This window comes from Macaca fascicularis, chromosome 5 (assembly GCF_037993035.2).
Source record: "Macaca fascicularis isolate 582-1 chromosome 5, T2T-MFA8v1.1".
NCBI lineage: Eukaryota > Metazoa > Chordata > Mammalia > Primates > Cercopithecidae > Macaca > Macaca fascicularis.
Window position 1 is genome coordinate 9,275,504 of NC_088379.1, and position 27,967 is coordinate 9,303,470.

The window sequence follows — 27,967 nt, forward strand, 5'->3', positions numbered from 1 at the left end:
GCAAGCCCTTTGCCTGCCCCCAGCACCTAGGTGCTGCGAGGCTTGGCCGGGCAAGGCAGTGCTGAACTACAAGGCATGCAATACCCAGGCGGGCCCAGGGCTAACGAGGAGATGGAACAGGTGACACGAGACTGCACGGTCGTCTCTGGCTCTGGTGCTAGAGGTCACCCTTCCTTGTGTTTCAGTGCAGTTTCTGCATTTTGCATCTTTAGTTCCTTTTGTACCTTTTCCCCTAGTTCTAAGCCTGGCCCTCTTTGCTTAAATGGTCTGTGTTGTAAGTTTTCTAGCATTTCCAGGTAAGTGAAGTTGGGGAAAGCAGTTTCCCCAGAAGGCCTGATCCACTCAGCTGCTGAGAGTGAAAACCAACTTTCCAGATGGGGCTCTGGGGCCCTCCAGAGATGCTTTACCCCCAGAGGGGCCATGGAGAGCCTGCGGGCAAATTCTTCACAAGAGAACATCAGGTCCAGAGCGGTGGGTAACTCAAGCCACATCACCTGCACGAATCTGGTATCTAGTTTCCTGTCCAGAGCTCTCGTCTTAGCTGCGCTGGCCCCTGGGCCTTGGGCAGGCGCTCGGCAAGCCTAGGGGTGCTCCAACCCAGAGCCATCCCAGAGGTCAGATCCCTAACTCCGCAGGCCCATTTGCAACCCCTCTTCTGTTGTTACCCGCCATCAGGGAGCCATCACGCACTGAGGGCCCGTTCCCGGTGGGGTTAGCCGATGGGGCCCACCTCCTATCTGTGCCAACATGGCCCACGGTCCCTTGTCCATGTCAGCCCATAGGGTCCACATTCCCTGTGTCAAAGGGCCTCACAGGGCAGTTCCCAAGAGGGCTGCAGGAAGGAGCCGGCTGGCGTGAAGGCAGTGGCGGGAGGGCCTGAGGCAAAGCCCTTCCAGACCCCCTGTGGGTGGGGTGGACAGGGGTGTATGCACCACCACTCCTTCCAGATGAGGTCACACAACCTTGACCATGACATAACCACGGCTCAAACCCTAGACCTCTGACCGGCACATTGAGTTCTCTTGCTGCCCAACTCTGCTTCCTCGGCCAGCACAGCCCCGCCTTGCCGCTGACTTCGCACTGGCTCCTCCACGCCAGCCTGAGCTTCCTTGAGGTGCAGTGGGCCAGGGAGATGGCTGGGCCTGGCTAAACCCCTGAGTCCTTCTGACTGAATGAGTTAAGAACTGAGAAAAGAGCTCACTCCAAATGCCCGAATCACCCAAGCCCAGATGAGTGGGTGGGACAGTGGATGCTGATGGCTCTTGCTACAAACTGGAGAAAACTATTCAGCCACTGTTCAATTCCAACCTGTAATAAGTGCCAATTTCAGTGGTTCCCTGAGGTCAAAACATGGACATTCCTACTCCAGTTCCAGGTCACAGAAGCGAGGACACTCCTGCTTGCCCAAACCCCAGGACCCCAAATCCGAGTCTGTGGTTCACCTCTGCCAGCGCCTCCCACAGGCTCTGGCAGGGTGGTGTCATGTGTCCCTCCCTTGCCCTAGAACCCAGCAGGGGCAGGGGAGGGGCCTGGCAGTCCAGGAACGCAGATGCCCCTTGAGTAGCTCATCCTCATCACCTTTTCCTGCACCTCGAGCCAAGGAGTCCAAATGCAGAGACTGATGTCTGCTCCTGAAATAGCCCCTTTGAAGAGAGAAGCTGCACAAAGCCCATTAACCAAAAAAAGCGAGGGCTAAAAATACCCCTTTCCACAGGGAGGCCAGGCCAGTGAACAAAGAGGGAGACGGTTTGGGGAACCTCCCAGGGAGTTCAGGGAGGTTCTGCCTCTGTCCCACCCCCGCCAACCAGCGGGGCTGCAGCAGTCTCACAGTCCAGCCTCATCCCTGGTGGACACCCCACGGTGTCCGGTCCACACTCTCTTGCCTGTCCTCCCTTGTAGCCAAACACACAGCCAAGGCTGACCTGTATCAACGAGCCCCCCTCCCCACAATCCTCACTTCCTTCCACCAATATGTTCCCTCTTACCACCGAGGAAACGGAGGCTTGAAGCACTCAGGTCATAATTAAGTACCACACCCACGTCCACATCAGAGGGACAGAGCACTACAGGCCCCAGCTGGCCTGTCTCTAGCACACACATGCTCATTACCTACCTGGTCAGCGCAGGAACCCTCTGGGAGCCCACCCCATTCCCCCCAGCCTCAGCTGACCCTGTACACAAGAGGACCACAAGCCCACCCTTAGGCTGTTCACATGCCTATGAGCTGGTAGAAGGGGACAGGCTCTCGGTCCCCATGCCCAGCCCCATTCCACACAAGCCCAGCACGGGGCCTCTATGGCCCTTGGTCAGTGGGTGTTCCCAAAACACCTTTACACGGTGACCTGTGAAGCTGGCTCTGGCCCCCATCCTTCAGCCCAACCATCCCTCCCAGCGGACTTCCCTGCAAAGTGCCCTGGGGCAGCCCTGCAGCCCCAGGCCACTTAGCTGGGCTCAGGGGCACGAAGCAGCTCCCCAGCCACCTGCCTCTCCCATCACCCAGCACGGGTCAGTTCAGTCACCATGTTTCCTGGAGAACAAGGACCATGTGAAGGGACAAGAGGCTCATCCTAACTAACCGTCCTTGAGCCACCTACTGGCCATGTGACCTGGGCCAGGTCACCCTCCCTGCTGTCAGCTCCCAGTTCTCAGGAGTCAGCCAACAGCCCAGTGAAGAGCAAGGCCAGCCGACAGGAGGGGTGGCGCATGCTGAGGACAAGAAAGGGGGTCCTGTGTACCCATCACAGGGGCATGGCCCAGGCAGCCACCATACACACCAGAAGGGCTGAAACATCTGCTCTGCCCTGTCTTGAGTAAGGAAATAGGAAAAAGAAAAATCACCAGAAACCTTGCCTGTTTAGAGCTCAAATTTTCCTTATCTATCAGTAAGGCAGCACGTCCGATAACAGCCACAGCTGAGGTTTCCTGCCCTGCTTGGCTCCAGCCTCAAGTAGGAGAACTATGTGAGGTGCCAGGCCCCCACAGGGCAGAGGCGATGGACAGAGGGAGCAGCAGAAGCGACGGAACAGGGGAGCAGCAGCGGCGACGGAACAGAGGGAGCAGCAGCGGCGACGGAACAGAGGGAGCAGCAGCGGCGACGGAACAGAGGGAGCAGCAGCGGCGACGGAACAGAGGGAGCAGCAGCGGCGACGGAACAGAGGGAGCAGCAGCGGCGACGGAACAGAGGGAGCAGTGGCACCCCAGCGAGGGAACCCAGGAGTCCTCCATGCTGAACATTTTCCCGCCTAGCATCACAGCTTGTTAGATCTGGCAGTGAGTTCTCAGTTCCACAGTATAAGGCTGAGCCCCCAGGCCTACACGCTGCTCTAAGTAACCATTTCATTAGACACAAACTATCCAGTGCACCAGCAACTCCTGGGACCTGGGACATGCACACAGCTGTGAGCCACACTCCGGGGGGGGGGGGTGTGGTCATCCTAGACCACCAACTGCTCACCCGACTGGAGGACGCAGACAGCCAGAGAGGCAAAGAACCTGGCCCAAGTAGCGCACACGGCGAAGGCAGACAACAGAGAGAAACTCAGTGGGGCCTTTAAACCCATCTAGGAGTACCTATCCCAGGAGCCTGCCTAGCATGAAGACTTCCCCATGGGTAAGATGGGGGGAGGCAGGGAGATGGTCTCGCCACCCTCCCTTTTTCAGGCCACAGTCAGACCCTCCGAGGGGAACCTACCACTGGGTTTCCAGAACGCCAGTGCTGGAGACCAAGACTGCTGTGCCCAGTCTCGGTCTCTTTTCAGAAATGTTCTCCTGAGATCCCGGGAGTTACTTCTGCAAGTCACTCACCGAATCTTCAATGTCACTGGGTAGGGATGAGCCGGCACCCGGGCCTATTCCAGGTCAAATGTTCCCCCACTCCCATCTTCCTGGAGCCTCATTCAGGTTCAGGCAAATGAAGAGCAAAGCTGGGCTACGGTCCCTCAGGAAGAGGGACACACAGGGGAGCTTGGCTCGAGCTGAGCCGGGAGTCCATACTTGCTCTGCACAATGGGCTCTTCAACAGAAAGGAAAAGCCATGTGACCCCCGAACATGGGCCAGCGAGATGAAGGTGGCCTCCCGGACTCCACAGGCAGCGCCCCTCGTTTTCCTCGGAAGTAACTCCACAGGAAGGGCCCCTCATTTTCCTTGGAAATAACTGCTTGCATTTCAGCTCAGGCACAGCGCCACGGAGTTCTGCTTCAGCTTGTACTGAAACACCTTCAGAACATGCCTTGTTCCTTTTCCAGGCAGCAGCTCCACCTCGACCCAGCTGCTCCCTCCGCAGTCGCATGCCAGTCCCTCTCCCACCCAGGTGACTAGGGAAGCACCTGCCACCCCACCTCTGCACCCTCAAGCTCAGGCCAGTTTCTTGGTCCCAGCTACATGGGGCCTCTGCAGGGAGTGGGTGGGGAAGGTGCAGATGAAGACAGGCCCGAGCTGCCGCCACAGCCCAGCCGCTCATTCTCTGGAGGGGACGGGCAGCAGGCAAGGCCACCACGGCCCGAGTGCTGGTGCCGAGGCAAAGGGAGCCCAGACCCAGTCGTCATGGGCTGCGGAATGAAACATCTGGGTTTTGAAAAAAGATACACTGCTGTGTGGATTCCACAATAAGTGGAACTTAATTCCCTCTAAAATAAAAAATGCCCACATATACTTGAGTTTTAAAAATCTTTTACTATAAAAGGCTCAATTAATTCCTGAGAACTTCCACATCCCAGGCTTTCCGACCGCATCAGAAGAGCCCACATATGGAAGGAAGCCCGGCGATGCTCAGCCCACCATGTCCTCAACACCAGCTGTGGCTGGGCCTCATGTTAGCACTCACGCCTCCTCTCACTTCCCCCAGCCTGGACGTGCTCCCTTTCTCCTGGGGTTGGTCCTGGAGGGCACGACCACAGCTTTCCTCTGGGGTCCGGAGGGCTTAAGTGCAGATACACACCAAAGTGTATCAGCAACTCAGAAGGTATCTGGGGACAAGTGTGGGGTCCCTGAGCACCCTTCCTGCCCTTGCTATGCGTGGGCAGTTGAGTCCGCACATGTCTCCTGAGCATGTGGATGGTCACTGCTGCCTCTCACACCCTCCCTGCGGCTGAGGGTGCAGCATGGAAGGGTCACTGTCACCCTGTTTCCGGGAGGGCCCAGAGGCATGACTCGCCCGAGGGGGGCAGAGCCAGCTAGCTCTGTGCCAGGCCACAGCCCTTTCTATTTCTCCCAGGTCCTCAGGCAGGGCCCATGGTTGTGGGTTCCACAGAAGACTTCAAGACACATGGTGGTATCCAGCCTGGAGCTGGGCTAGCGGGGAGACATTTCTACCCAACACTCCTGGGCCAGGGCTGTGGGGTGAAGTCTTTTCTGAAGTCAGAAAGGACAACTAAAGAGAAAGTGTTCTGGCCAAGCCCCCAAGCAAGCACACAGGGGCTCAGCAGCCTGGTGAAGAAGGCAGGCGCCAGCCCACCCCTGGAACAAACTGGAGCCCCCGACCCCGCTGAGCACCATGCTGGGTTTAATGCACAGCTGCAGAGTGGAAATGATCCCTCCCAGGGCAGGCAAAGGAGCCCCCACCCACAGCCGGCTTCCGGCTACCACAGAAGCCTCTGAGCTGCTTCCTCCCGCCCTGGGCTGAGATGGGGTGTGCAGCTGACTCAGCGTTACTCACCCTACTCTGCAGTGCCTCCACCCCAGTGAAGAAACATGGCCTGAAGCCACAGCCTTCAATACCGCTCCCAAAATAGCCAGGTCTCCGCTATCTACCCATTAGGCGGTAGCCACAAGAGCAGGGTCTGAGAGCTGCCGCGTGTTCAGCTGTATACAGGGAGCCTCCCTATGCTTTCACCTGCCCGGCTAGGCTCAGCCTGCGGCTCCGCGACAAAATGAAGCCTGTTTCACTACGAACCGGGCATCCTTGGAAAGCCCTCCTGTACCCTAAGCCAAGAACAGTCTCTGGAAATTCTGCCCACTTTATGGGTCCTGTCCTCATCCTTTCCAGCTGCACTGTGCAGGCTATTTATGATTCATGGCATGACGTCACTAAAATAGACAGTGCTCCTCACTGAGCCACTTTAAGGACATGATCTCATTAATCCTCCATGAGGCAGACAGTGAAACCACTGATGGTCCCAAGAGAAGGAGTCCCGAGACCTTGGTCCAATCTGCAAACACAACCTCCTCCAAGGACGTCAATAGTCCCTAAAATGCACATTTCTGGGTCCGTTGTTCTTGTCCATCCTCAGCGCAAGCACAAGCGGGATGGGGAAAGCCGGGACAGAGCCATGGGGCTGTGCTGAGACTGGTTGCTGGGCTCCTCCCCTCACTCCTACAAGGCTGGGGCAGGAAAATGGGCATCACAGATGCTCCAGACCTGCCAGGTGGCTCTCCTACTTCAAATTCATAGTCAAAACCCTCAGATGCTGCTGGCCCCCGCACACCCCCATCTTGCAGCGCAGAAGTGAGGAGGCTCGGTGAGGCCTGGGTGCCTGCCTGAGGCGGGGTGCATGCACAGCGTGGGCCTGAGATGCTGCCAGCTACACCCAAAGCCTGCGGCACTCCAATGCCGCATTTCTGGCACATTTCTTCCACACAGTATCTTTTAGTCTTCTAACCGTTTGTCACTTTGCAGGCGTACCACTGCCCTCGCTGTCTCTAGGGGAGGCCCCCTGAGAGACCAATCTGGATGTCCTGCAAGCTCCTTTCCTCTGCCACTTCGGTGGCCCAGCTAACAGCAGGCCCCGCAGGCTCCCCTCTCTAATGAACACCTCTAGCCCCAGATGCTCGCCTGGTTACACAGCCTCAGGGACGTCCCTGCCCCAACCCCTGACATGCGCACATTGTCCTAGGGCAGGGCCCTTCCTTGTGGGAACCATCCATGCCCAGCTAAGGGCCAGGGGAGGACGAGTGCTGGGCGGGGGAGCCCTCCCTCTCTTTGCACACCCCTGGGAGCCCACTTCTATCTGTGTATCACGGTATACGTGGCACGTGCTGTGGTCTCTGCCATCAGCACCTAAACAGGCTCAGCCTCTGCCAGCCTCATATACAAACCATAAATTTCACCCAGAAAGTGAAGTTCACTTACGCCAATTGTGAACTTGAACTTGAATGGGGGTCCCTCAAAGAATGCAGCGCAGTTATCATCGCTTCCTGTGGCCAGCCGGTATGGCCGGCTCTGCTTGATGTCCACACTGTTGATGACTTTGTTGTGTCCTGTGATCTCACCCACAGAAGAGCCACTATCCCATAGGAAGACTGCTCCAAACCTTGACCCAATGAGAAGGATGGAAGACAAAAAAAATACAAAAAAAAAAATCAATCCCAGGTTGGTAAGCAATCTGACAGCTGAGCTGCCAGTGCACAGAGGATGGAGTGACTGTTAGCAGGCAGCTCAGAATGCCACAGGGACAAACGAGGGAAGCACCAGGGTTCTGGCTCCACGAGGCATTTGTCCAAAGGACCCAATAACAAAATGGAGCAAGCCAGCACCTTCGGGAAGGGGTTGCGTGTGTATGTCTGTGGGGCCCCACGCCACAGGGCCCGGGGCTATCTTTATGGCTTCACCACTCTCCTTACAGTTCTGTTGGGAGGGAACAGTTACCATTCCCTACAGGAATGAGATGCCCTATTCTTGGCTGACACTCAACAAAAACTGTTTTAGTTACTATTTGCTACTGAATAAAGAAGGAATTAAGACCAACAGGGATGAGTTGAAAAGCCATGGAAAAACACCTACCAGAACATGTACGAGAAAGTGCCTTGGAGGGAAGAACAGACATGCCACTGTCAAGTTCAAGGGCTTATGGCCAGCCATGGTGCTGCAGGGGGAACTCTGACTCTCTTGAATTTAAAAAACCTGGGTTCCAGCACTGACCTCACCAGTCACTAGGCCCCTGAGGTCAGTAGCCACCAAGTGCCACCCAGCCAGCAGCCACTGCCCCTCCCTCCTCCATCAGGGACCCTTGGGGGAGGTGCCCAGCTGGAAGAAACAGTTTAGCTTCCCTGGCAGCTTCATGGGGCAGCTGCTGTGAGGGACCCCAACGGAAGTGGTGTTGCTCTTTCACTCTGTCCCCTTCCTGCTGCCTGTAGGTGGGCATGACAGCTGGGGTTCTAGGAGGCAAGGGACTCAGGACGTCAGAAAGATACACAAGTGCTGGGCCCTGGGGGCAAACCCACTGGGATGTGGAGTTCTGCCTCACCTGTGGCCGCAGCCAGTCCTGACAGGGCCCGGCACCTACTGGGAGCTCAACCCTCACGAGTCCAAGTTAGTACCCACATCAGCGCATCCCCCTCCCACCAGGGTCATGGCACATGGACACATGAGCCACGGGAACAGGGCAGGGAGGGGCTGAGAGTAGTGACTCACTTCTCTCTTCCTTCCCCGACCACGGCGATCCTCTTACTGTCTTCAGTCCAAGCAATGTCTTTGATCTTCCCAGCGAAAGGCTGGTACTCATACTTCAACAGGTGCTCCTTCTGCGTGGTATCCCAGATCCTCAGCTTCCCAGACACATCTGTGGGGCACAGTGAGGCGGGGTGGGGTGAGAGCCACATGTCACTGCCAGGCCAGGGCCACATGGCCATAGGCCCACTCAGCATGTCTGGTTGCTTAGGCTTTCTAGAGCAAAAACCCTAGTGAAGAGAAGGTGTCTTAGGGCTACGATATTCAGCCACTCTTAAGTCAGAACCCGTGGCCTCCAGAGGCCTGCCATTCGGGGCCTCTGCATTTTGCCAGAGATCATCTGGATAACAAACCCTGCTTCAGGGACACATGATGGCAAACTCCCATATGCCAGGAAGCAGTTGAGTTTTCTCCCTGTTTCTTTTCTTGTAGGGGCATCAGAATGACATGTGGGCCTCAGGCCACTTTTGTGGAATGGGACGACGCTGGCTACACCTGCCTCTCCTGTGCAGGTGCTGCAGTGACTTCTGGAAATGAGGTGCAGAGCTGTGAGGGTGCAGCGTGCTGCCCAGTGCGATGCCTCAGCATGATCTGGCGGCCTCCGCCCGGGCCTGCAGACCTGGCTCCCTGTGCAGCTTCCCACAGCGTGCTGCTGCCTGGCAAATCAGCAGCCTCACTCACACACTGAGCAGTTCCGCGACTCACAGGAATTCAAGCGTAAGATTCCTTTGTGAGAGTAGCAGGTGGGTGTTGCGGGGGAAGGAGAACTATACACAGAACTTGATGCTGATTCTCTCCTCACCGGAGCGTGGGCAGCCAATTGTAACAGAAGCAACACTGGGGGCCACGTACCCCCAAACCCCCACCACGATCCTGTCACCAAGTACCAAGTCCTAATCCTGACACACCCTCTCCAAATGAGCACTGTGTTGGTGTGAAGAAATGGGAGCATTCTAGACTATCTCAAGGCTTCACGGCTTAAAACCTCAGCCCCATCTGCTAAGCAGGTAAGGGCACCTTTTTAAGAGGATCCTCAGGCCACGTTAACACCCATCACAACTCTACAGCAGCTTCAAGTGAAAAGAGCTTTTGTTTTCTTGGTGGAGCTGAGCAGCTCAAGGGAGGGCAGCAGCTAAGAGCCAGCCCTTGGGTTCGAATCCAGCCTCTGCCACATACAGGCTTTGTGGGGCTCAGCAAGCAATGTGGCCTGTGTCCTCATCCAGAAGAGGGGAAATAACAGAGTCACTCACAGGGCTGCCGTAGGCTCCACGAGTTAACATGTGCAAAGTCTCCAACTAGTCCTCAGTGCACAGCAAGAGCTCGTTACGAGTCAGGTGGAACTAGTCCATGAATTAACTGAGGCTCTGCACAGGCCACAAAGATGCCTTGCTTGTGGGCAGACACACAGCCTGAGCCTCGAATGAGCCAGGCCCTGAGATGCACATAACCATCCCGCTCTCAGTCCAGCTGCGGGGACACGCAAGCGGAGATGCCAAATCCAGAGAACAGCACTAACTAAGGGGAGTCCCAGAAGGGCCCAGTCCTCTGCGCGAGGTCCAGGAAGACTACCTGCTGTGCTGCCCGAGGTGAGCTCCAAAGGGGACCTGCAGATCTGCTTAGTGAAGTCCCTTCACTGATAAAACAGGCTGTGGGGGAAGAAGGGGTCAGAAGAGGAAGTCACCACAGGCTGGCAGCATTGGAGGGGAGCACTGTGTGTATAGGAAGGACACACATATACACTCAGGAGCATACATACTCACACATGTACACATGACCACACACGCACACATATGCAGACACACATTCACACATGCACATGTGACCGCGTGGTCTGCTGTGCTCAGGCCCGTCCAGGCCCATGCTGCCCCAGGGAGAAGACAATGCTCTCCAGGACAAGGCAGAGGGCATCCCACCCTCTCACACAGGTCAGCCCAGCTGTCCCACCTCCCTGGGCTCAGCAAGCCACTGCCTGCTCTGCCCATCAGCTCAGATTCCATCCCAGGCCTGGTTTCCCAGCTGTTTTCCTACTGCCTCCCCTACCAGAGCATCAGCCCCCTCCCCCATTGGATCCTGCTTATTTTTCTAATTCTTCTCCAAAGTAGCTGGGGTAGGAAAGAGACAGTGGGACCTAGGGAGCGAGCACTCAGACCCCAATCTAACGAGGACAACCCTGATGCAGTTGCCAAACACTGACTGAGGGCCGGCTGGGTGTCAAATGCCATGCTGGAGGCAGAGCAGTGAGCCCAACAGGCCAAGTGCCTGCCCTGCTAAGAGTCCAGAGGGGAGGTGAAAATAGAGGCACACCTTCAGCTGTTAGTCACCAGCAGTGCAGGGGACAGAGTGAGGATGGGGAGGGTTCCTTCTCTCCATAAACTCACGGAGACAAGGGGCTGCACCAAGAAGAGCCACTGTGCTCGGGCCCTGGGCTCAGGCATAATCCACGAGCTGAGCCATCTCTGGTGGGCCACTTCTAATGGCCCCTTCCTCCAGGAAGCCTGCCATGGGCCTACCGCCAAACCACACGCCTGTTACATGGCCCTCGCTGACTCCCAAGGGCAGCCTGGAACCATGGCCCCAGCGCCAAGGCAGACAGAACAGTAGCATGGAAATAACCTCAGGAAAAGGAGACCTGGGTCTGCCCCAGAAATGACCCCTGCACTCTGAAGACAGCCCCGTGGGAATGTGGGCTCCCAGAGGGCAGACTGACCATTGTGTTCAGTGCCAGAGGCTTGCAGATGCAGGGCCCTTCCCAAGCTTCAACCCCTCAGCAGTCAGGAACCAGCCAGACTGACAGGGTCTAAAGATCCGCAGAGGGTTGGGGCCAGCTGCCAGATAACCCACTTAGTGAGCCAGCACAGCTCTTTCTCAGACCCCTCCCTCCAAATCACCCCCCACCACACTATTTTTAGCGCCACTTCATCTCTGCAGCGAACGTTCCAATGTAAGCCTTAACAATTGCTTTGCTCTATTCAAAGAAATGTATTAGAAACATAAAATGTGATCTCGCCCAACATCTGGACCTGAGGATGGCCCAAAACTCTCTTAGCTCTTCCACAAAATCAGGGCACTTTTCAGGGAGGACAGCATCCCACGATGGCCACTTATTTATGTGGTTTTTGTCCTTTGCAACGGTCTCCGCAACAGCCTTCCATTGATTTCTGTCTCACTGGACACTCTTCTGGGGACTGGAGAGAGGGCAGGCCTGGGCCCGCAGGCTCTCCGCTTGCAGCTGACAGGGCAGGGACATTGTGCCAGGCAGGGGCGGAGGCCCTCGCCAACTGCATTCTTCTCCTGAGAAGACACTTCTCAGAGCACTCGGCTCTGTGTTAAACATGTAGAGACATTCGGGCCAAATCTTGGGGCTTTAAATGAAGAGACTTTTGCTGGCAAGCAGGGCTTGGGGAAAAAATAAATCACGGAGCTAAATAAATCATGGGATATAAATGAGAACGTGTTTTACAGATGGAGCTGGAGAAGATCTAAATACAAAACCATTAAATGCCTACTATGAGCCAGACTGTGGGCCCAACCCTTCACCGTGAGCACGGCCGACCGCCAACAGCAGCCAGCCAGCTCACCCAGCGGCCTGGCTTGGTCAGAACAGAGCCTCAGTTTTGTGACAGGTAATGGGTCACCCAGGGGGTAAGTACCCATTAGTGCAAGAGCCATGCAGGGCACGTCCACGCCTTACTGGCTCCTTCACCACACCCTACGAGGCAGGCACTAGCAGCCCCAGTTTGGAGGAGAAAATTCAGGCACAGGAAGGTGAGTTACTCAATTAAGGCTATGCAGCCAGTAAGAGGCTGCCATGGTCTGAATGTGCCCCCTCCAAAAGCATGTACTGGAAACTTAATCCCCAACGCACCAGTGTTTGCAGATGGGGCCTATGGAGAGGTAATTAGGCCAGGAGGACTCTGTCCTCAGGAATGGGTATTATGACATGAGTGGCTTCCTGATAAAAGGACAAGCCCAGCCCCTCTTCTCTCTCTCTTTGCTCCTCCGCCATGGAATGACTCAGCAGAAGGCTCCTGACAGATACCGGCCCCTGCTGTCCAACTGCCCAGCCCCAAGAACTGTGAGCCAATACATTTCTGTTAGTTGTAAATTACCTAGTCTGTGGTATTCTGTCATAACAGTACAAAGCAGACTAAGACGAAGCCAAACCCAGGTCTTCCCCAACCCCAAGGCCCACCATCTCCCACACACCCTTCAGGACAGGCTGCTGTGCACACGCAGGGTGGTACAGGCAGAGGGCCACGGTATCGTGAATCCTGCCCTCCCCTACTGGCTGCTTAGCTCTCTCAGCAAACCGGTCATAGTCGTCACTCTCCAGAGAGCCCCACATCAGCTTACTCACTTGGCCTCCCTGGGCTGCAGATGGCTAGGCAAGGCAGGTAGTAGTTATCTGTTGAGCTTATGGATGAATGAGTGAGTGAATGAATGAGTGGGCCACCACGCTAGAAGGGGTACCACTCTTACTCCTGTGCCTCTTATTCCCATCTGTATACAGGAAAAGCTCTATGTCAAAGAACTAAGTGAATAAAAAAACATCCTTCAAGAGGAAAGATCTCTCCACCCCCCGCCTCTGCCTAGCCTCCCACTGAGCCACACAAAAGCCCAGGCTGCAGAGAGCAAAGGCCCAGTCCACAAATAAAACGTGAGCACTGGCCTGGAGGCCAGCATTGTGCTAGCACTGGGAAAGGAGCAGCGGGTAAGGATGACACAAAACAAAACATCAATTCTCTCTCTCTCTCTCTCTCACTCTCTCTCTCTCTCACACACACACACACACACACACACACACACACACACACACACGGCCCACACGGGCTCCAACATACCATGCCACGGCTTCCTGCAAAAGGTCCCTGGCCAATCTCATGGTGGCATTTCTGCTGACCTCCAAGCTGGAACTAACTGGAACACTACAAACTAGAAAGTGTACTTTCTGTTCTAGAACTAAGGCCAGTTTTGAAAAGGGGCATTTTGGTAGCTTATACCAGGGGTGTCCAATCTTTTGGCTTCCCTGGGCCACAGATACAATACACTAATACTAATGATAGCTGATAAGCTTGAAAAGAGAAAAGAGCAAAGCAAAGCAAAAACACCTCATGTTTTAAAAAGTTTACGAATTTGTGTTGGGCTGCATTCAAAGCCGTCCTGGACCACATGCAGCTCGTGGGCCGCCGGTTGGACAAGCCTGGCTTACACATTCCTTGTCAACCTCAGCTGAAACTAATTACACTGGCTCCCCTCAACTAACCCACTACCCCCAGCCTGCTCCCCCACCCCCCACCTCCCTCCTCCCACTCTCCCAAGGCCAGAAGCCCAGCTTCGCCCTGGGCCCTGAGCGCCACCCAGGCCTCCGTAAGTGTCCACGAGCCTTGCCCCCGTACAGTACCTCCAGAGGCAATGTAGAATCCGCTGGGCGCATACTTGGCCACCACCACCTGATGGGCGTGCTCCGTGTAGATGTCAGCAAGGGCTGGGTTCTGCAGGAGGAGACCCCGAAATGAACAGAAGGAAGGAGAAGCAGTCAAGCTTCCAGTTCTCCACATCAACAGATTTGGGGTGAAAGGGGTGTACAAAGAAACACTGAAGCTAAAACCTTCATGAAGGAAATCGCAGAAGCGTATCACTTGCCTACATACCTAATGCGTGCCCACCTATTTCTGGGTGATAGAATTTTATGTTACTTTAATTTATTTTCTTTAGTCTGTAATTGTACAAGGTGATTTCTTTCCTTTTCTGTACTTTCCATAATACAGAACAAGTGTATCAGTGAATCACATAAACAAACCAAAAGTTGGATTAGAGCAAGAAGCACTGGTTCTACTCCCTCCCATTTGTGGGAAGGTGCATTCATTCCAGTGCTCTGTTCTCTTCCCTGTTCAGGACCAACTCTCCCGGCTGCCAGTCAATGCTGGACCCCAAACACGGCACCTGGCTGTGCTGCACAGGAGCGGGGCAGGACAAGCTGTGGGAGCCCTCCCTATCAAAAACCTGGGTTTGGAAAGGAAAGTCGATTCCCCACTCCCTTTCACAGCACAGATCAAAGGCTGGGTGGACTTTGTGGCAAAAATGGGGCCAACATTTGAGCCTAGAAGCGTCTTCAGCAATGAGGTTCTAACATGTAATGTGCTAAAAGTAGATCCCTGCGCCTCCCTCCCCGCATGCACACACACGCGAGGCCTCAGTGAAACAGAAACACACACACACACTGGGCTGCTCTCAATCTGTCTCCACAGTGTAGCTTTCTTTCAGGAGGGAATAAAGACGTGGCCATCTAATCTCTGATACCTGCTGTCAGCTTTTCACAAACCAAGTACTCTTTGAAAGAGGCAGCTTCCTGCTGGCTTGAGGCTTAGGACACATCAGATTCCTGTGAGGCTGCCCGGGCACCCCTAGCATGACCCCACCTGTTGCCACCCCACCCCTCATCTCCCTTAGACCCCTCCTCCAAGCCCTGAGGGGCCTCCAGGTCACAAGATCCCCACACTGCCCCCATCTCACGAGACTGAGACCACAGAAGTATACACCCCGATTTCCGCCCACCTTCTGCCATCCTGTTTAACGCCACATCTCTGTGCAGTCTGTGCCTTCAGCCAGCACCTCTCCTTGCCTGCGGACACCCACTCACCCATCAGGCCTAACGGAAGCGTTCCCTCCTCCATGAAGCCTCCGAGTACGGCCCAAGCTACCCATAACACTCTTCTGCGCTTCCAGATCATTTCACACGTCCCCAGGGATGGCACAACACACATCAGAGTCCCTAGCATTCCTGTCCATCTCCTCCAACTCTGCTGTGACCTGCTTCACATGACCTTTATCTCACTAGCCATCTCAATAAGTGGTTTTGGGGAGAAAAAAAGAAGTTTACACAGATCTTCTCTTTCATCCCTAAGACTTAACACAGCATTATGTGATGTAATAGACACTTATCATAAATTAATCCATTTTGGGATAATCATTTGCCAGTGAAATTAGAATGTATCAAGGTCTCTATCCAAAGAAGATATTATGAACGACAAGTAAGCACATGAAAAAGCACTCAGTGTCATTAGTCTTGGGAAACCCAAGACAAAACTACAACGGAATACCACTCCCCACTCCATACTCACTAGAATCAATAAAAAGAAAAGACTGACATCACCAAGAGCTGGCAAGGGTAGAGGGGTGGGGACACTGGAATGTTCACACCGCTGGTGGACATGCAAAACGGTACAGTAGGAAAAGAGTCGGGCAGGTTATTTATAAACCTAAACAGACACTACTCACACCAAACACCAGCAACCCCACTCCTAGGTATCTGCCCTGGAGAAATGCAAGCACGTGTCCACCAAAACACATGTGAGCAATGCTCACAGAAGCTTTCTTTGCAATGGCCAAAAACTGGAAACACCCAAATATCCATCAACAGGTGAACAGAGAAACATGCAACAGACTGCACTGCTTAGTGATAAAAAGGAACAAAGTACAAATGCACTCAACACCAGCTATCAATCTCCAACACACTATGCGAAGTGAAAAAGCCAGACAGAAAAGACTACATGTTGCCTCTCACTTCATATGAAAGAAGATTTCAGAAAAGGCAACCCCAATGACAGAAAGCAGATAAGCAGCTGCTGGGGGCCAGGGTGGAAGGGGTCGGGGGGGCACCTTCCGGAGTGCCTGGAACATTTTGTCATGTCTGGGGTGGTGGTTATGGGACTATATAGGTATCTGCCAAGATCCAAGCCACACACTGAATACTGACAAATTCTACTGTATCTAAATTACACCTCAATAAAACTAAGATACTGGCTATCTATTAAATGTCTGCCCAATCCAACCCTCTCCCACTCCAATTAGTCCTTCATGTTCTGACATTGACAAATCCCTACCCAAAACACCTGGCAAGAAAATTATCCAGTTAACAGGCAGCCCTCCAAGACCCTGTTCGGTGTCCACTCACAGCTGACTGGGGGTGGGGGAGGTCTCACGCTCACATACAGGGGCACCTGCCCATCCCCCCAGACAGATGGCCTCATGGGCTCTCCCAGCCTGGGCAACCTCCTCCCCAGGCCACACTGCCGTAGAAAGGGTGGGGCTCCCACGCGCCTTCGGCAGGGGAGGGCATCCAGAGATGGAAGATGACTAGGCAGGGGCATGGGAGGAAGTTCTGCCCCTAAAAATTCCTTCCCCTAAATGGTCAGGGCTGTGTGTAAAAACCCCAAAGGGCACCAGAATACTGCCAGCTGATGAATCACTCACTCTCGTTTGTATTCTAAATACAACTGGGTCAGCGGTGGGGGCTGAGATACTCCAAACTGCAGATAATGACTTACATCTGAGTCAGAGCAGCCTCCTCCCCAGCTCCTCAGCTCGCAGCAGGAGGCTGCTTACTACAGCCAGCAAGATACCTCCCACCCCCACGTCACTCGGCCTGTGAGGCTCTGTCCCCACCAGCTGGGTCGAGATGGCACCTTGATACCCTCAGAGTGCCCCTCTCTCCCCAGCCTCCTCCCTCTCCTGCCATCTTGGGGAAGAAGAATGAGATTGGGGGTTGAGAAGCTTATTTGGGGAAAAACTCTGAAATAGGGAAAACGAACAGGGAGGGCAGGAAGCCAATTCCAGGAGCCCCAGTGCTGCTGTGGGGCAAAAGTGCTGTCTCTCCGTCTCCCTAGGGGGCTGGGGGAGACCGCCATGAGGAGCCTTGGAGTTGCCCACTCAGGGACACCCCTCCTCCCAGGCTTTCTTCTCGTGCTGCTGCAGGCTGGGCCAGCTCTGGCAGTGGGAGGCTGCCGTTCAGTCCTCACCCCAGGCCTGCCCAGCTTTCCTTGCCAACTCCCAGCCCACCTTCTCTTTCACCTCCACCATTGTCAGTGCAGTCTTCCTGTTCCTCCTGGGAAGAGCGATAACTGCTCTGGAATTCATCTCCACCCTCCACCAAGCCAGGAGTCTTCAAATCCCGGCCCTGAGGTAATCAGGCTTGCAACCCACCCTTCCTGAGCTCCCTCCAGGCTTCAGCCTACTCATCGCTGCCCTGCTGCTGCCTTGATGTTGCCAGTCACTCCTTGGGCCGACTACCCCAACCCACGGCCCCTCACCCCCACCCTTGAGGACAGAACAGGTGCATCCCCTCTACCGTGCTGGCCCCAGACCCCTTCCCCAGTGACCTCCACACCTGGGGGTCAGGGCCTGTGAGGGCCAGAGCTGGGGCTGGGACGAGACCTGGAGACAAGCCCCAGAATTCTGCCACCACCCCTGGAGGAGGCCAGGGGGCCTCTGAGAACATGAAGGACACCAGCCAGCAATCAAGGAGTCACATACGTGATGCAGACCCAGGACCTACGGACTTCGGCACGTGACAGCACCCAGCCCTGCCAACACAGGGCCTGGTTCAAGGCCCAGTGGTGCCCTTTTGAAGCAGAAGCTTTGGACTTGACCCCGGAAGGCCATTCTACTTTGTCACACCATGCTCAGGTCCCACCCACCAGCCCCTGCCTCCCACCTGTGCACTGAGGCGTCCTGCCCAGGAATAGCTGGTCTTTTTCTGAGAATCCTGTTGAATGGAAAACCTAAACAAACTCCCCCCAGCACCTGTCCAATTTCTGTCCCGCCTTTGAGACTCACTCTAATACACAGGTCATGCAAACAAGCGCACAGAAGCAACATTTACTTCACTCTGCTATGCCCAGGCAGCATCACTTACAATTAGCGAGCCCCCCAAAGCTCTCTTACTTTCCTATGTCCTCCCAGTCTCAGGTGGTGACGGAGGGATCAGAGGTCACTACTCCAATTTATAGGTAGGCTGTGATGACCCTGGGTCCTGGGGCTTGGGTCTCAAGGCTTGGCACTGGTATCTCCGCTCCTGGCCCACAGTGAACCTGATGGAACATGCTAGAAGGCTGGACATACCTGCCCAAGCAAAAAACATTTCAGCAGTCAATGTTGACGAAGGGGCCTCCTGTGCTCTCCTTTCGCTGCCGACTGTCCCCGGGAACCCCAGAGAAAGTCTCAGGCATCCTCCATGGTACACCCAGGCCGAGTGAGCCTGAGTTTCCAGTCAGGGCATTGGCTTTGTAAATACTCCAAGCTCCTGCAAGCAACAGAGGCTGAACGCCGTCACTGCTGTAACTGACCCGCATAAACACAACTGGCCAGGGCCCTTCTGTTCACTGGTGACTACAACTAAGGGCAAGGCTGAATGACAGCAAAAAACCTCAGCTCCAAAGCAGGAACGTAAACTTCTGCGACACAATGCCTTCTCCTAATTATCCTCTAAGGCCCAGACAAAGGCCATCTCCTCCAAGAAGCCTTCCCTGATGCTCCAAGCTAGAAATGATCTCTCCCACCCTGAACCCCATCTTCCCTGACTCCCACCCCACTGCCCGCACTACTTGCCACCTTGGAGCACACATCACCTGTGCCCCACCTACCTTCTGCACCACAGTGCGGAGGGTTCACACCTGACTCACCACTGCAGCTGCCAAATACCCACAAAGACCAGAACTTGGCTGCAGCCTGGTAGCTGTTTATGAAGAAACAAATCCCCACCGGCCACTTACTATCCACTCTCAGGCCCTGGGTGGGCCCTTAGTGCATTCTCTTTGAAACCTCACAACACCTGCTGTAAGGAAGGTAACCTCATAATCCCACATGACGAAGGAACTAAGGCAGACACTTAGCGATGTGCCCCAGGCCACCCAGCTGGTAAGTGGCAGCGCCAGACCTGAACTCAGGGCCAGTTGCTCCTGACTCATCATGGGTTATGAGCACGTAACTAACACCACGGTGAGTCAAGGGAGGTACCGAATGCTTGCCACCTTCATGCCATCCCAGGTCATGCCACTGCAAATCAGGGACCATCTATGGTGGCCTTTACTCCTCCCTGTGGTTTTGTTCTGTTTCTTACGGTTGGTCCCAATGTTAGTGTGATTCTTGAACGCAGAGAATAAAGTCTGCACTGGCCAACCAGCTGTGTGCTTCCGAACAGTGCACAGGCAGCTCCTTGAGCTGGCTGTGGACAGGGGTGTGGTCACTCACAGGTCGCCATGTCCTGAACGACTTTCCCTTCCTGCCTCCCAGCTCAGCCTCAGATGCTTTGAACAGGCCTGGGGGACCTCACTGTGTGGCCCTGCACAGCAGCAGCCCTCACTGGACTACGTGTGAGCAGGTCACCGCCACCTCCCTTTTCAGTCTTCCCCTGGACTACTACTCCCCACCCAGGGCCCACGAGGGCCTTAACTGATGAGTCGAAAAAGTAGACCTGGGGGTGGCTGCCAGGGTTCAAATCCCGGTACCTTCCAGAGGCTCAGCATCCTCACCTCTCAAAGGAGAGATGAGGGCATCCACCCAGCAGGGCAGTCACGAAGACAAAAGCAGAGGTCCCCGCCAGGGCCCAGACAACCTTCTGAAGACGCTTTATGAATTAGCTCAGTTAAACCTTACACTGATCCCATGGTAACATTCCTCCCCCACTCTCGCAGGCGTGGAAACAGAAGTGGCAAGCATACCAAGTGTCAGCCACAGACCAGCACGAAATATACTCAGCAAAGAACAGAGAGGTGCTCAGGGGTATGCACTGGATTGGACAGTGGGGCAGGGGTAGGGTAGGGGTGGGCTGCTGGCCTTTCTCTGGGTAAGACCCTGGAGAGCAGGCAGGACCCATATGTAGAAGTGACTAGCAAGGTGACCAAAGCTGAGGACCCACAGGTCTAAGAAGCAGGCACATCGCCAGGGCAGGGAGTGCCCGCCCATCACTGAGATGGTGAAGAGATGCAGAGGGCCCTTGCCTGTGTCCACAGCTGTTCCTAACAAGGGCCATGCAGAAGGTGGAGGTCACGCTCCAAAGAACCATCTCCAACCACTCTTGGGCAAGGCCATCTCTCCACTAGTCTTAAGCATGAGGCTAAACCTTTTCTCTTACCTCAAAGATGGCTTCGGTATCCCTCCCCTTACCTCCAATAGGGCAAGACATGTACCAAAAGCAACCCACAGGAGGCCACAGTAGGGCTGAAGGACCCAGGTGCACATGCTGTTTCCTGCCTGGTCTCGCCCCACTTCTGCCATGTGTCTCAACACTCCTCCTGGAGAACTCTTATTCATCCTTCAATACCCAACTCAAATGTGCCACTTCTCCAGCAGCTGTACCCGCTACTCTGTGGCATGCCATGTGTCTCAACGCTCCTCCTGGAGAACTCTTATTCATCCTTCAAGACCCAACTCAAATGCGCCACTTCTCCAGCAGCTGTCCCCGCTACTCTGTGGCACAGCTGGCTCCTTCCTCACACTCCCAGAGCACCCAGGGCATTGTTCTTTTGAAGCACTTAACCTGGCGCCTTCGAAGGTTCTTTACCAGAGTTTTCAAACTTGGTACCACTGGCATTTGGGGATGGAGAGTTATTTGCGGAAGGATGGCCATGTACCTTGGAGAATGTTTGGCCACATCCCTGACGTCAGATACCAATGGCACAAAAATGTCTACAAACATTGCCAGATATCCCTCAGGGGAATGAGGTGGGGGAAAACCGCCCCTCCCTGAAAATCACTGATTTTAATCCTGGTGCTCTGTGGCTTAGGGTAAGGATTGCCAAGACAAGGGCTTGGTAAATATGTGCGGGAAACATGTGAGCCAGAGATGGCTGCACCACCGCGCTGACGCCTTCTTCATCTTTGAGCAGCTTCCTAATTGTCCTCAGATCTTAAGATACAGAACTTCTCCTTACGGTAGGCTTGATCCGATGACTTGTCTGTGAGACGTCTGAATGGCTCCAGTGGCCTTCAGAGCAGGGCTGGGCTATGGTAGGCTGCGTGAGCCACCTGCCACCACGGCACACCAGGACCTCCCAGCCTGGGTCCTGTCCACTCCCCTCACGCTCAGTGCCACAGTCACAGCCCATAAGCACCGGGCCCTTCGGGCCTCCCGGATGTGGTCCCATGCGCAGGAGCCCAGTGTTCTGACTGGCATCTGCAGCCACTCAGATTCTGCTGAGATGAAGGCTCCCCCACTGCCCTCTGCTTCCCCGGCCATCAGGTGGTCAGACTGAAGGCCTAGAGGTTCCTGGCTCTGCACCTGGCAGGCGCTGCTGCCAGCTTGTTTGCGCCCAGGTGATAATCCAACGCACCACTTCCTTCTGCCACCTAGAGTTTATTTCACTCCCACCCAGGACAGTAAGCTCCATGTGGGTAGGGCCTCCATTCTGCACCCCCACAGGCCAATGGCCATCTGGATACACGCAGGGACTCAGCAGGCGTGCAATTCCAGAGAAGCAGCTAGGTCAGTCCTCAAGCTATCTGTTGTGCTGCCATTACCCCCAATCTGCAGGAAACACAGGGGCGTCCTCTGCATGTGAATGGTGGCAGATCGCACCAAGGGAAACCAAGAGTGAGCCCAGTACCCCCCCACCACTTGGCCTGCCCCCTGTTCAAGGAGAAAAGTCCACTGACACTGCACCTGGGTTCCCAGCAGTGTTAAATTGCTACAAACCTTGCACTCCCGGAAACTCAATTTTATAAACATCACTTTTCCAAATGTGTATTTTAGTTCTGGTATCTAGAAACTGGATACTTTAAAAAGCAGGCCCCAAACTTGCCTGCATAGCAAATCTGCTGGCTGGCTGGCACAACACAAGAGAGGCTCTGTTGTGAGGCAAAAGCTGGTTTTTTGTTTGTTTTTTTCTTTCTAAACAGGGACTACTGGCACTACTGGCATTTTAGGCTGGGTAATTCTTTAGTGTAGGATGGTCCTGTGCCTTGTTTAGAATCACCAACAGGTTCGTTCACAGCCACTAGCGGTGACCCTTCCCAGTCTTTGCACAGAGGTCATAAGAGGCAGGGGTGATGCAGGTAGGTTAAGGAAACTTACAAGGAACCACCCCAGACCGAGGAGGTACCAGCACCTGAAGGAAGCCTTCCTTAGACCCCCGAAGCACAGACTACCCATCCCTTCTCCGTGGGGTACTACCGTCCCTCAAACACCGCGTACACATGGTTCACTGGAATCCCCTTCTCAGAGCTCTCTCCTTCTGGAATATTACTTTCTAGATGGCCATTATAGTCTTTTCACTCTACAAAGAAGAGTTGCCTCTCCAGGTGAGGCAATGGCACGTGTTGAAAGAAATAGACAAGAAACACCCTTTTTCTACAAGTTTAAGAAGTGCCATTGTGCTGGGTTCACAACACAGCTTTTAAGTCAACAAATGACAGAGGGGGCTCCAAGTGCAAAGTTGGCAAGGGTGCTTGCCTCTTAGGTTTGAAAGGCAGATCCCACAAAATTTAGGTCTGGCAATCTACACTGAGCTGACCTTTCCTTATTCTCTCGCAGTAACATTTGAGTGGCTGCCTATTATCTTCACGACACAGCCCGGTTTTCCAGGCTTTTTAATCAATGAGTAACTCATTGAGCACCTACTGTGTGCCAGACACTCTTTTAGGCGAGGACATGGCAGTGACTGAAACAGGGGAAAGCTCTGCTCGCCTGGAGCTGCCGCCGTTAGCGGGACAGGCAAATACCTATGCACTTGTAAGCAGCAGTAGCCTGCTGCTTGTTAGCTTGCTTCCTACTTATTGTCAGCAACGAGAGAGAAGGCCGAGAAGGGAAAATTCTGTTCCGGGGATGCCCCTCTATTAAGGTGATGACATCTAAGTAGAAACCAAGGGAAAAGGCCCGGTGTGGTGGCTCGCACCTATACCCCAGTACTTTCGGAGGCCAAGGTGGGCGAGCGGATCCCTTGAGGTTGGGAGTTCAAGATCAGCCTGGCCAACACAGTGAAACCCCGTTATCTACTAAAAAATACAAAAATTAGCCGGGTGTATTGGCACGTACCTGTAGTCCCCCCTACTCGGGAGGCTGAGGCAGGAGATTCGCCTGAACCCGGCAGGTGGAGGTTGCAGTGAGCCAAGATCACACCACTGCATTCCAGCCTGGGTGACGGAGTGAGCCTCCACCTCCAATTAAAAAATACAAAGAAACCAAAGAGAAGACAAGGAGCACACCTCGCAGCTATCTGAAAGAATGTCCAGGCAAAGGCAATAACCAGCAGGTCCCAAGACAGATGTGTGGCATGCTCCAGAAGCAGCAAGGAGGCAAGAATGCTGGAGCCCAGGCCTTGGTAAGGACTCTGGCTTTCACCGAGGTGGGACGCCACTAGAGGCCTGTCTTGTGTTTCAGCCACTCCAGCAGCAGTGTTGTAAACAGACCCCAGAGCAGTAAGGGTCAAAGCAGGGAAGCCTGTTTGGTTTTGAGGAGTTTGTGGGGGCAATAATTCAGGTGGGGGAAGACAGCTTAGTTGGGGATGGAGGCAGAGGAAGTATGGGAAATCTGTTAGATTCTGAAGACATTTGAATGTGGAGTCAGAATGATTTGTTAAAACTAAATGTGGCACAGAAGTGAAGCAGCGAGTGAAAAAGGAGTCCGAGGTCTGGGACCTGAACAGCTGGAGGAATGGTGTTCCCTTTTACAGGAAGAGCACATGAGAAACCCCAATTTGGCTTGGGGTATGTATGTTGAGTCTGAGATGTCAATGAGACATCTGTTACATCTTCCATGATCTGGTCCTAATCTCCATTTCTTCCCTCTTTCCTCCCTGAACCTGCATTCCAACCAGACCATCTTTCTTCCTGAATGGTCATGCCAATTCATGTCACTTTTTTTTCCAAGAGTACTTTGCCCTACAAAAAAAAAAATCTTACCCACCTTTGAGTACCCAGTCTACCCATCCAACTAACAAGAGCCTCAGTGCCTGATCTACATCCAGCCCAGGGAGGACTATATTAGTAGCATCTCGTGCTGACCTGGCATCGCAAAAACTTAAAAATAGATGAGAAGGGAAAGAGGGTAACCCCTGAGGAGAAAATGGCAAACCATGGGGAAGAAGTAAGAATACAGATCTCAGAAACAGGCAGAATGGGTTTCACAAGCCGGGAAATGCTTTCTGCAAAGGGGTGCCTGTCCCTGTACGACCTCTCCATTAGAAGCAGCTCCAGTTACCGGCCTGCCTCACCTTGCTAAGTCTGACTCCTCTTTAGAGGAACAGGCCCATGTGGGGTGGAAAGAGATGCTGCAGTTTAAGAAGCCACCATAGGGCCAGATGCACAGCAGGTACTTTATGTGAGGCCCCTCCCTGGAAGTGAAAGTGGACTGCAATGACAGGGAAGGCCTGGCTAGGGGCAAGACCAAATATCCCACTGCTCTGTATCTGAGGATGTGTTAGTGGATTTTAATTGCCAAACTACTGAATATCTCTTTAGGGGTGTCTCAATTTTTATTTTCTCAAAAACTTCGGGACCTGACTTTGGAGACTTCCAGACATTACCATTAGATCCCTGGTGACGTTTCTCCGGTTCTAAGCAAGGCCGTTTCGGCCTTCTAGGAATCTGACTAGCAAGTTGTTAGCACCTTCAAAGCACACTCACACCCACCCACCCCCTCATCTGAGGTGCCCAGCAATCCTGGGCAGGTAGAGCTCTGTCTTCCAGCAGAGGAACAGCAGCGGCTTAAGGAGACGGATGGGGGGAGTGCCAGCAGCTCTTCAGACCAAGAGGCTTATCCTTTCACAGCAAAGGAAACTGAGGCCCAAAGACCCCTTCCTTCCCTCAGTCAGTTGCTGGCCTCCTGGAGGACAAGTGTGTCTGACCAACAGTCCCAACCTACCAAGGGAAATCAGGCTGACTTTAAGTTAACAACCCTTGTATGCCTATGGCCTATAGAATCAATCAATTCATACACCTTTGTGCCAGCCGCTCCACTAAGCACAGCACGGGAGAAATCACCCAATGGCCGGGTGGGCACCTCCAACTCCCTCCTACAATTCCATCACTCAGGTTGAGGAAGGGAGAAGCAAAATTTAAGTGTGTAATCCAGGAAGGGACGGAGGCTGACAGACTGGGTCACCCCAACAATTACAGAGGGATAACATGAACTTGCAAGGATTTCCCAAGGAGCTGGCTCTAGAAGCCTTTTCAGCCTGGGTACTGGAGGCCTGCAGAGCATGATTCATGGGAACACACCACTTCCTGTTTGCTTTAGGGCTTAGATCCATGGTGGCAGATCAGGCTGGCCCAGAGACGTGGGTGTTTGTCCGGGCTCTGCCACACTGGAAGACCAGGGTATTAACAGAGTTAGCTGAGTGCCATCCAGCAAGGGCTCAACGTGCACCAGGCACCGCTGGGCTTGAGGGACGCCATCAGCTCATTCATTCCATCCGCCCAGCCAGCAGGGGAAGTGGAAGTGGTCATCATCTCATCATGTTTTACAGATGAGGAAACTTGGGCTCAGAGAGGCCCAAATCGCCAATCTTCTCAAGGTCATGCAGCGGCCGACTGGGTCAGTCTGATCTCTCAAATCCGGAGCCCTAGCTTTTAAGGAACGAACTAATCTAATCTCCCATCCACGTAGTAACCAGGCCTGACCCCGCTTAGCTTCCGAGATCAGAGGCGATCCGGCGCTTTCAGGGTGCTATGACCATATACAGAAACAAACTAAGCTTCAGTTTCCTCATCAAGAAAGAGGAGAAAGGGACCTGGGTGAATCTGAAGCCGGCTTCCGGGGCTCCTAGGTGTGGCTACCGATGGAGGGGGCGTGGCGCCTTCACCCTCCCCGGCCAATGGGCAGGAGGTGAGGGGTGAAGGGGAAGGTGAATTCCCCCATCCCAAGGTGGCTCCGGAGCAGAACCGCGCCCGGGGGAGGGGGTACTCACGTCGATGTTCCTTAGGATGACGCACTTTCCATTGGTGTACAGAAAATTGTTGCCCTTAGGGTCGCCGCCGATGATCTTGGAGACGCCCCTCTCCACCTGGGGGAGGCTGGCGAACACCTTCTCTGTAGAGACACAAATGCGGCGGGGCACGTCAGAGCAGGGCGGGGACGGCGGGGACAGAAGGGAGAAGAAGGGGACCTGGACCGGTCTCAGCCGGTCACCTGTTGACTGCGCCGGGAGGGCGGCCTCCACTTTCCACGAGCTCCGGGGACCGCACGACTTCCTGGTCCGCGCCCAGGGCCAGGCCCTTCGGGAGCAGCGGGGCTCCTTCGGCTCGGCCCACGGCGCCAACTTGGGGGCGCCCCCCCTTCGGCGGGGGTCCCGCCCCGCACCCCAGACAGCGGCTCCGCCACGCCTCCGGCCGGCGCCCGCACCCCTCCCCCGCGCCGAGAACCCCCCCTCCACCGCACCGCGCCGAGGGCTCTGGGGCCGGGGCCGGGGCAGCACCCGGCCGCTCGGGGGCCCCGCGCCGCGGCACTTACTGATCTCGTACGGCATCCTCGCCCACTTGTTACCGCGCCGCGCTCGCCGAGAGCCTCCGGGGCCGGCCCGCGCTGCGAATTACACCTCGCCGAGGCCGAGCCCGGGGACTGGAGCCGGAAGGCGGCACCGGGCGTGCCGGGCGTGCAGGGGGCGGTCCGAAGCCGGGGCTCCGAGGCCAGCTCGCGCCTGCCCTGCGCGCTGCCGCTGCGGACGCCCCGAACCCGGAAGCGCGGCCCCGCGCGCGGCTCGCCCCCAGCTTTGACCATATATAGTCAAGCACTCAGCTCGGCGGCTGCATTGCCGGCGAGCCTGCGCGGATCTGGCGCTCCCCTCCCCCCCGGCCCCGCCCCCGCCCCGCCTGCCCCGCCCCGGAAGTGACGTACAACACGCCCGCGGACCCTTGAAAAGGCGGCGCAGGCGGCCGGCAGCGTCAGAACGCTCTCGGGGATGGGGAGAGTACGTGTTAAGCTGCTTGGGGTATGCGGGAGAGGCTGGGTTGCAGGAAACTTCTTTGCGGAGTCTTATAGACGCTGAAAGCACGGGTGGGCTTCGGTGGGGTCCTGGAAAACCTTTTCCGTACTTGTGACTGCTTGGCGGGTGCTCCCCGGGCTCTCCTGACTGGCTCCGGGCGTTCACGAGCCGCCAGCCCTCCTACTGCTCGTGTTTTGTAAGCAGGCGAGGGATGCTTTTTTTTTTTTTTTCTTAAAAGCACGGTTGAGTGCCCTTCCTTGAAGAAGTTGCTGGCAACAAGAACGTAGGGGTTGCTCTTTGTTAGGCCTGAACTCGTGCTGTTTCTCTCTAAAAGTTAAACTTTTAAAAGCCAAAGGCGTTGGGGAGGAGGCGGGGAAGCTGCCACTTTTAAGGAAGCTAAGGGTTATTTCCTAAGAAAGCAAAACAATAAGCCCCACTTGTAAAATCGGGGCAGTGGCTCAGTTGCTGGGGGAGAGCAGAGGCTGTGAAGCGTCCAAGCTTCAAGTCTCACTTTTCAGTAGGGTGGGTATAAGTTTTCCGTCGGGGCTGTGGGGGCTAGGAGGGTTGTAAAAGCAGGAGAAAGCAAAGCACTTTGGGGGTAGCTAAATGTTGCGAAACCCACGCTGTGCGGTTCCTGCTTTCCTCTACTGTGGAAGGTATGTTCTGCTTAGGGTTGTATCCAGGTCTGTTGCGACCTACTTCTGTAGAATATTTCTTGTGGCTTACCTGGGTTAGTGGTCATGTTGCCTGTCTCCTAGTCTCACACCCGTTCTCCAGGTAGCCGAGTGATCCTTTCAAAGTAGAAAAATTTTCCTCAGCTTGTCTGTAGGGGCTCCAAGTTTCGTGAAGTAGAAGTTAGTCTTGATAAACGGCCCATTAGGCTCTGGG

General features: G+C 54.7%; 1 protein-coding gene and 1 long non-coding RNA gene across 4 annotated transcripts in view; one reads left to right on the top strand and one right to left on the bottom strand.

The window, feature by feature from the left end:
* The window catches only part of WDR1 (WD repeat domain 1), a 44,076-nt gene extending 17,246 nt beyond the window's left edge, over window positions 1-26,830 (bottom strand). For all 3 annotated transcript variants that reach the window (XR_012434665.1, XM_065544783.1, XM_065544784.1), the window contains exons 1-5: window positions 26,608-26,830; window positions 26,066-26,187; window positions 13,786-13,876; window positions 8,349-8,496; window positions 7,068-7,248 (exon numbers count right to left, since the gene is read on the bottom strand). Coding sequence is in view for 2 of the 3 variants with exons in the window: in XM_065544783.1 (XP_065400855.1) it covers window positions 7,068-7,248; window positions 8,349-8,496; window positions 13,786-13,876; window positions 26,066-26,187; window positions 26,608-26,623 (558 nt within the window). In the remaining variant the exon portion in view is untranslated. The remainder of the gene's footprint in view (window positions 1-7,067; window positions 7,249-8,348; window positions 8,497-13,785; window positions 13,877-26,065; window positions 26,188-26,607) is intronic.
* A 207-nt stretch (window positions 26,831-27,037) lies between these two features.
* Window positions 27,038-27,967, top strand: part of LOC135970879 (uncharacterized) — a 292,572-nt gene continuing 291,642 nt past the window's right edge. Inside the window, exon 1 of the long non-coding RNA XR_010586746.1 lies at window positions 27,038-27,064. This is a non-coding gene — a long non-coding RNA (uncharacterized lncRNA). The remainder of the gene's footprint in view (window positions 27,065-27,967) is intronic.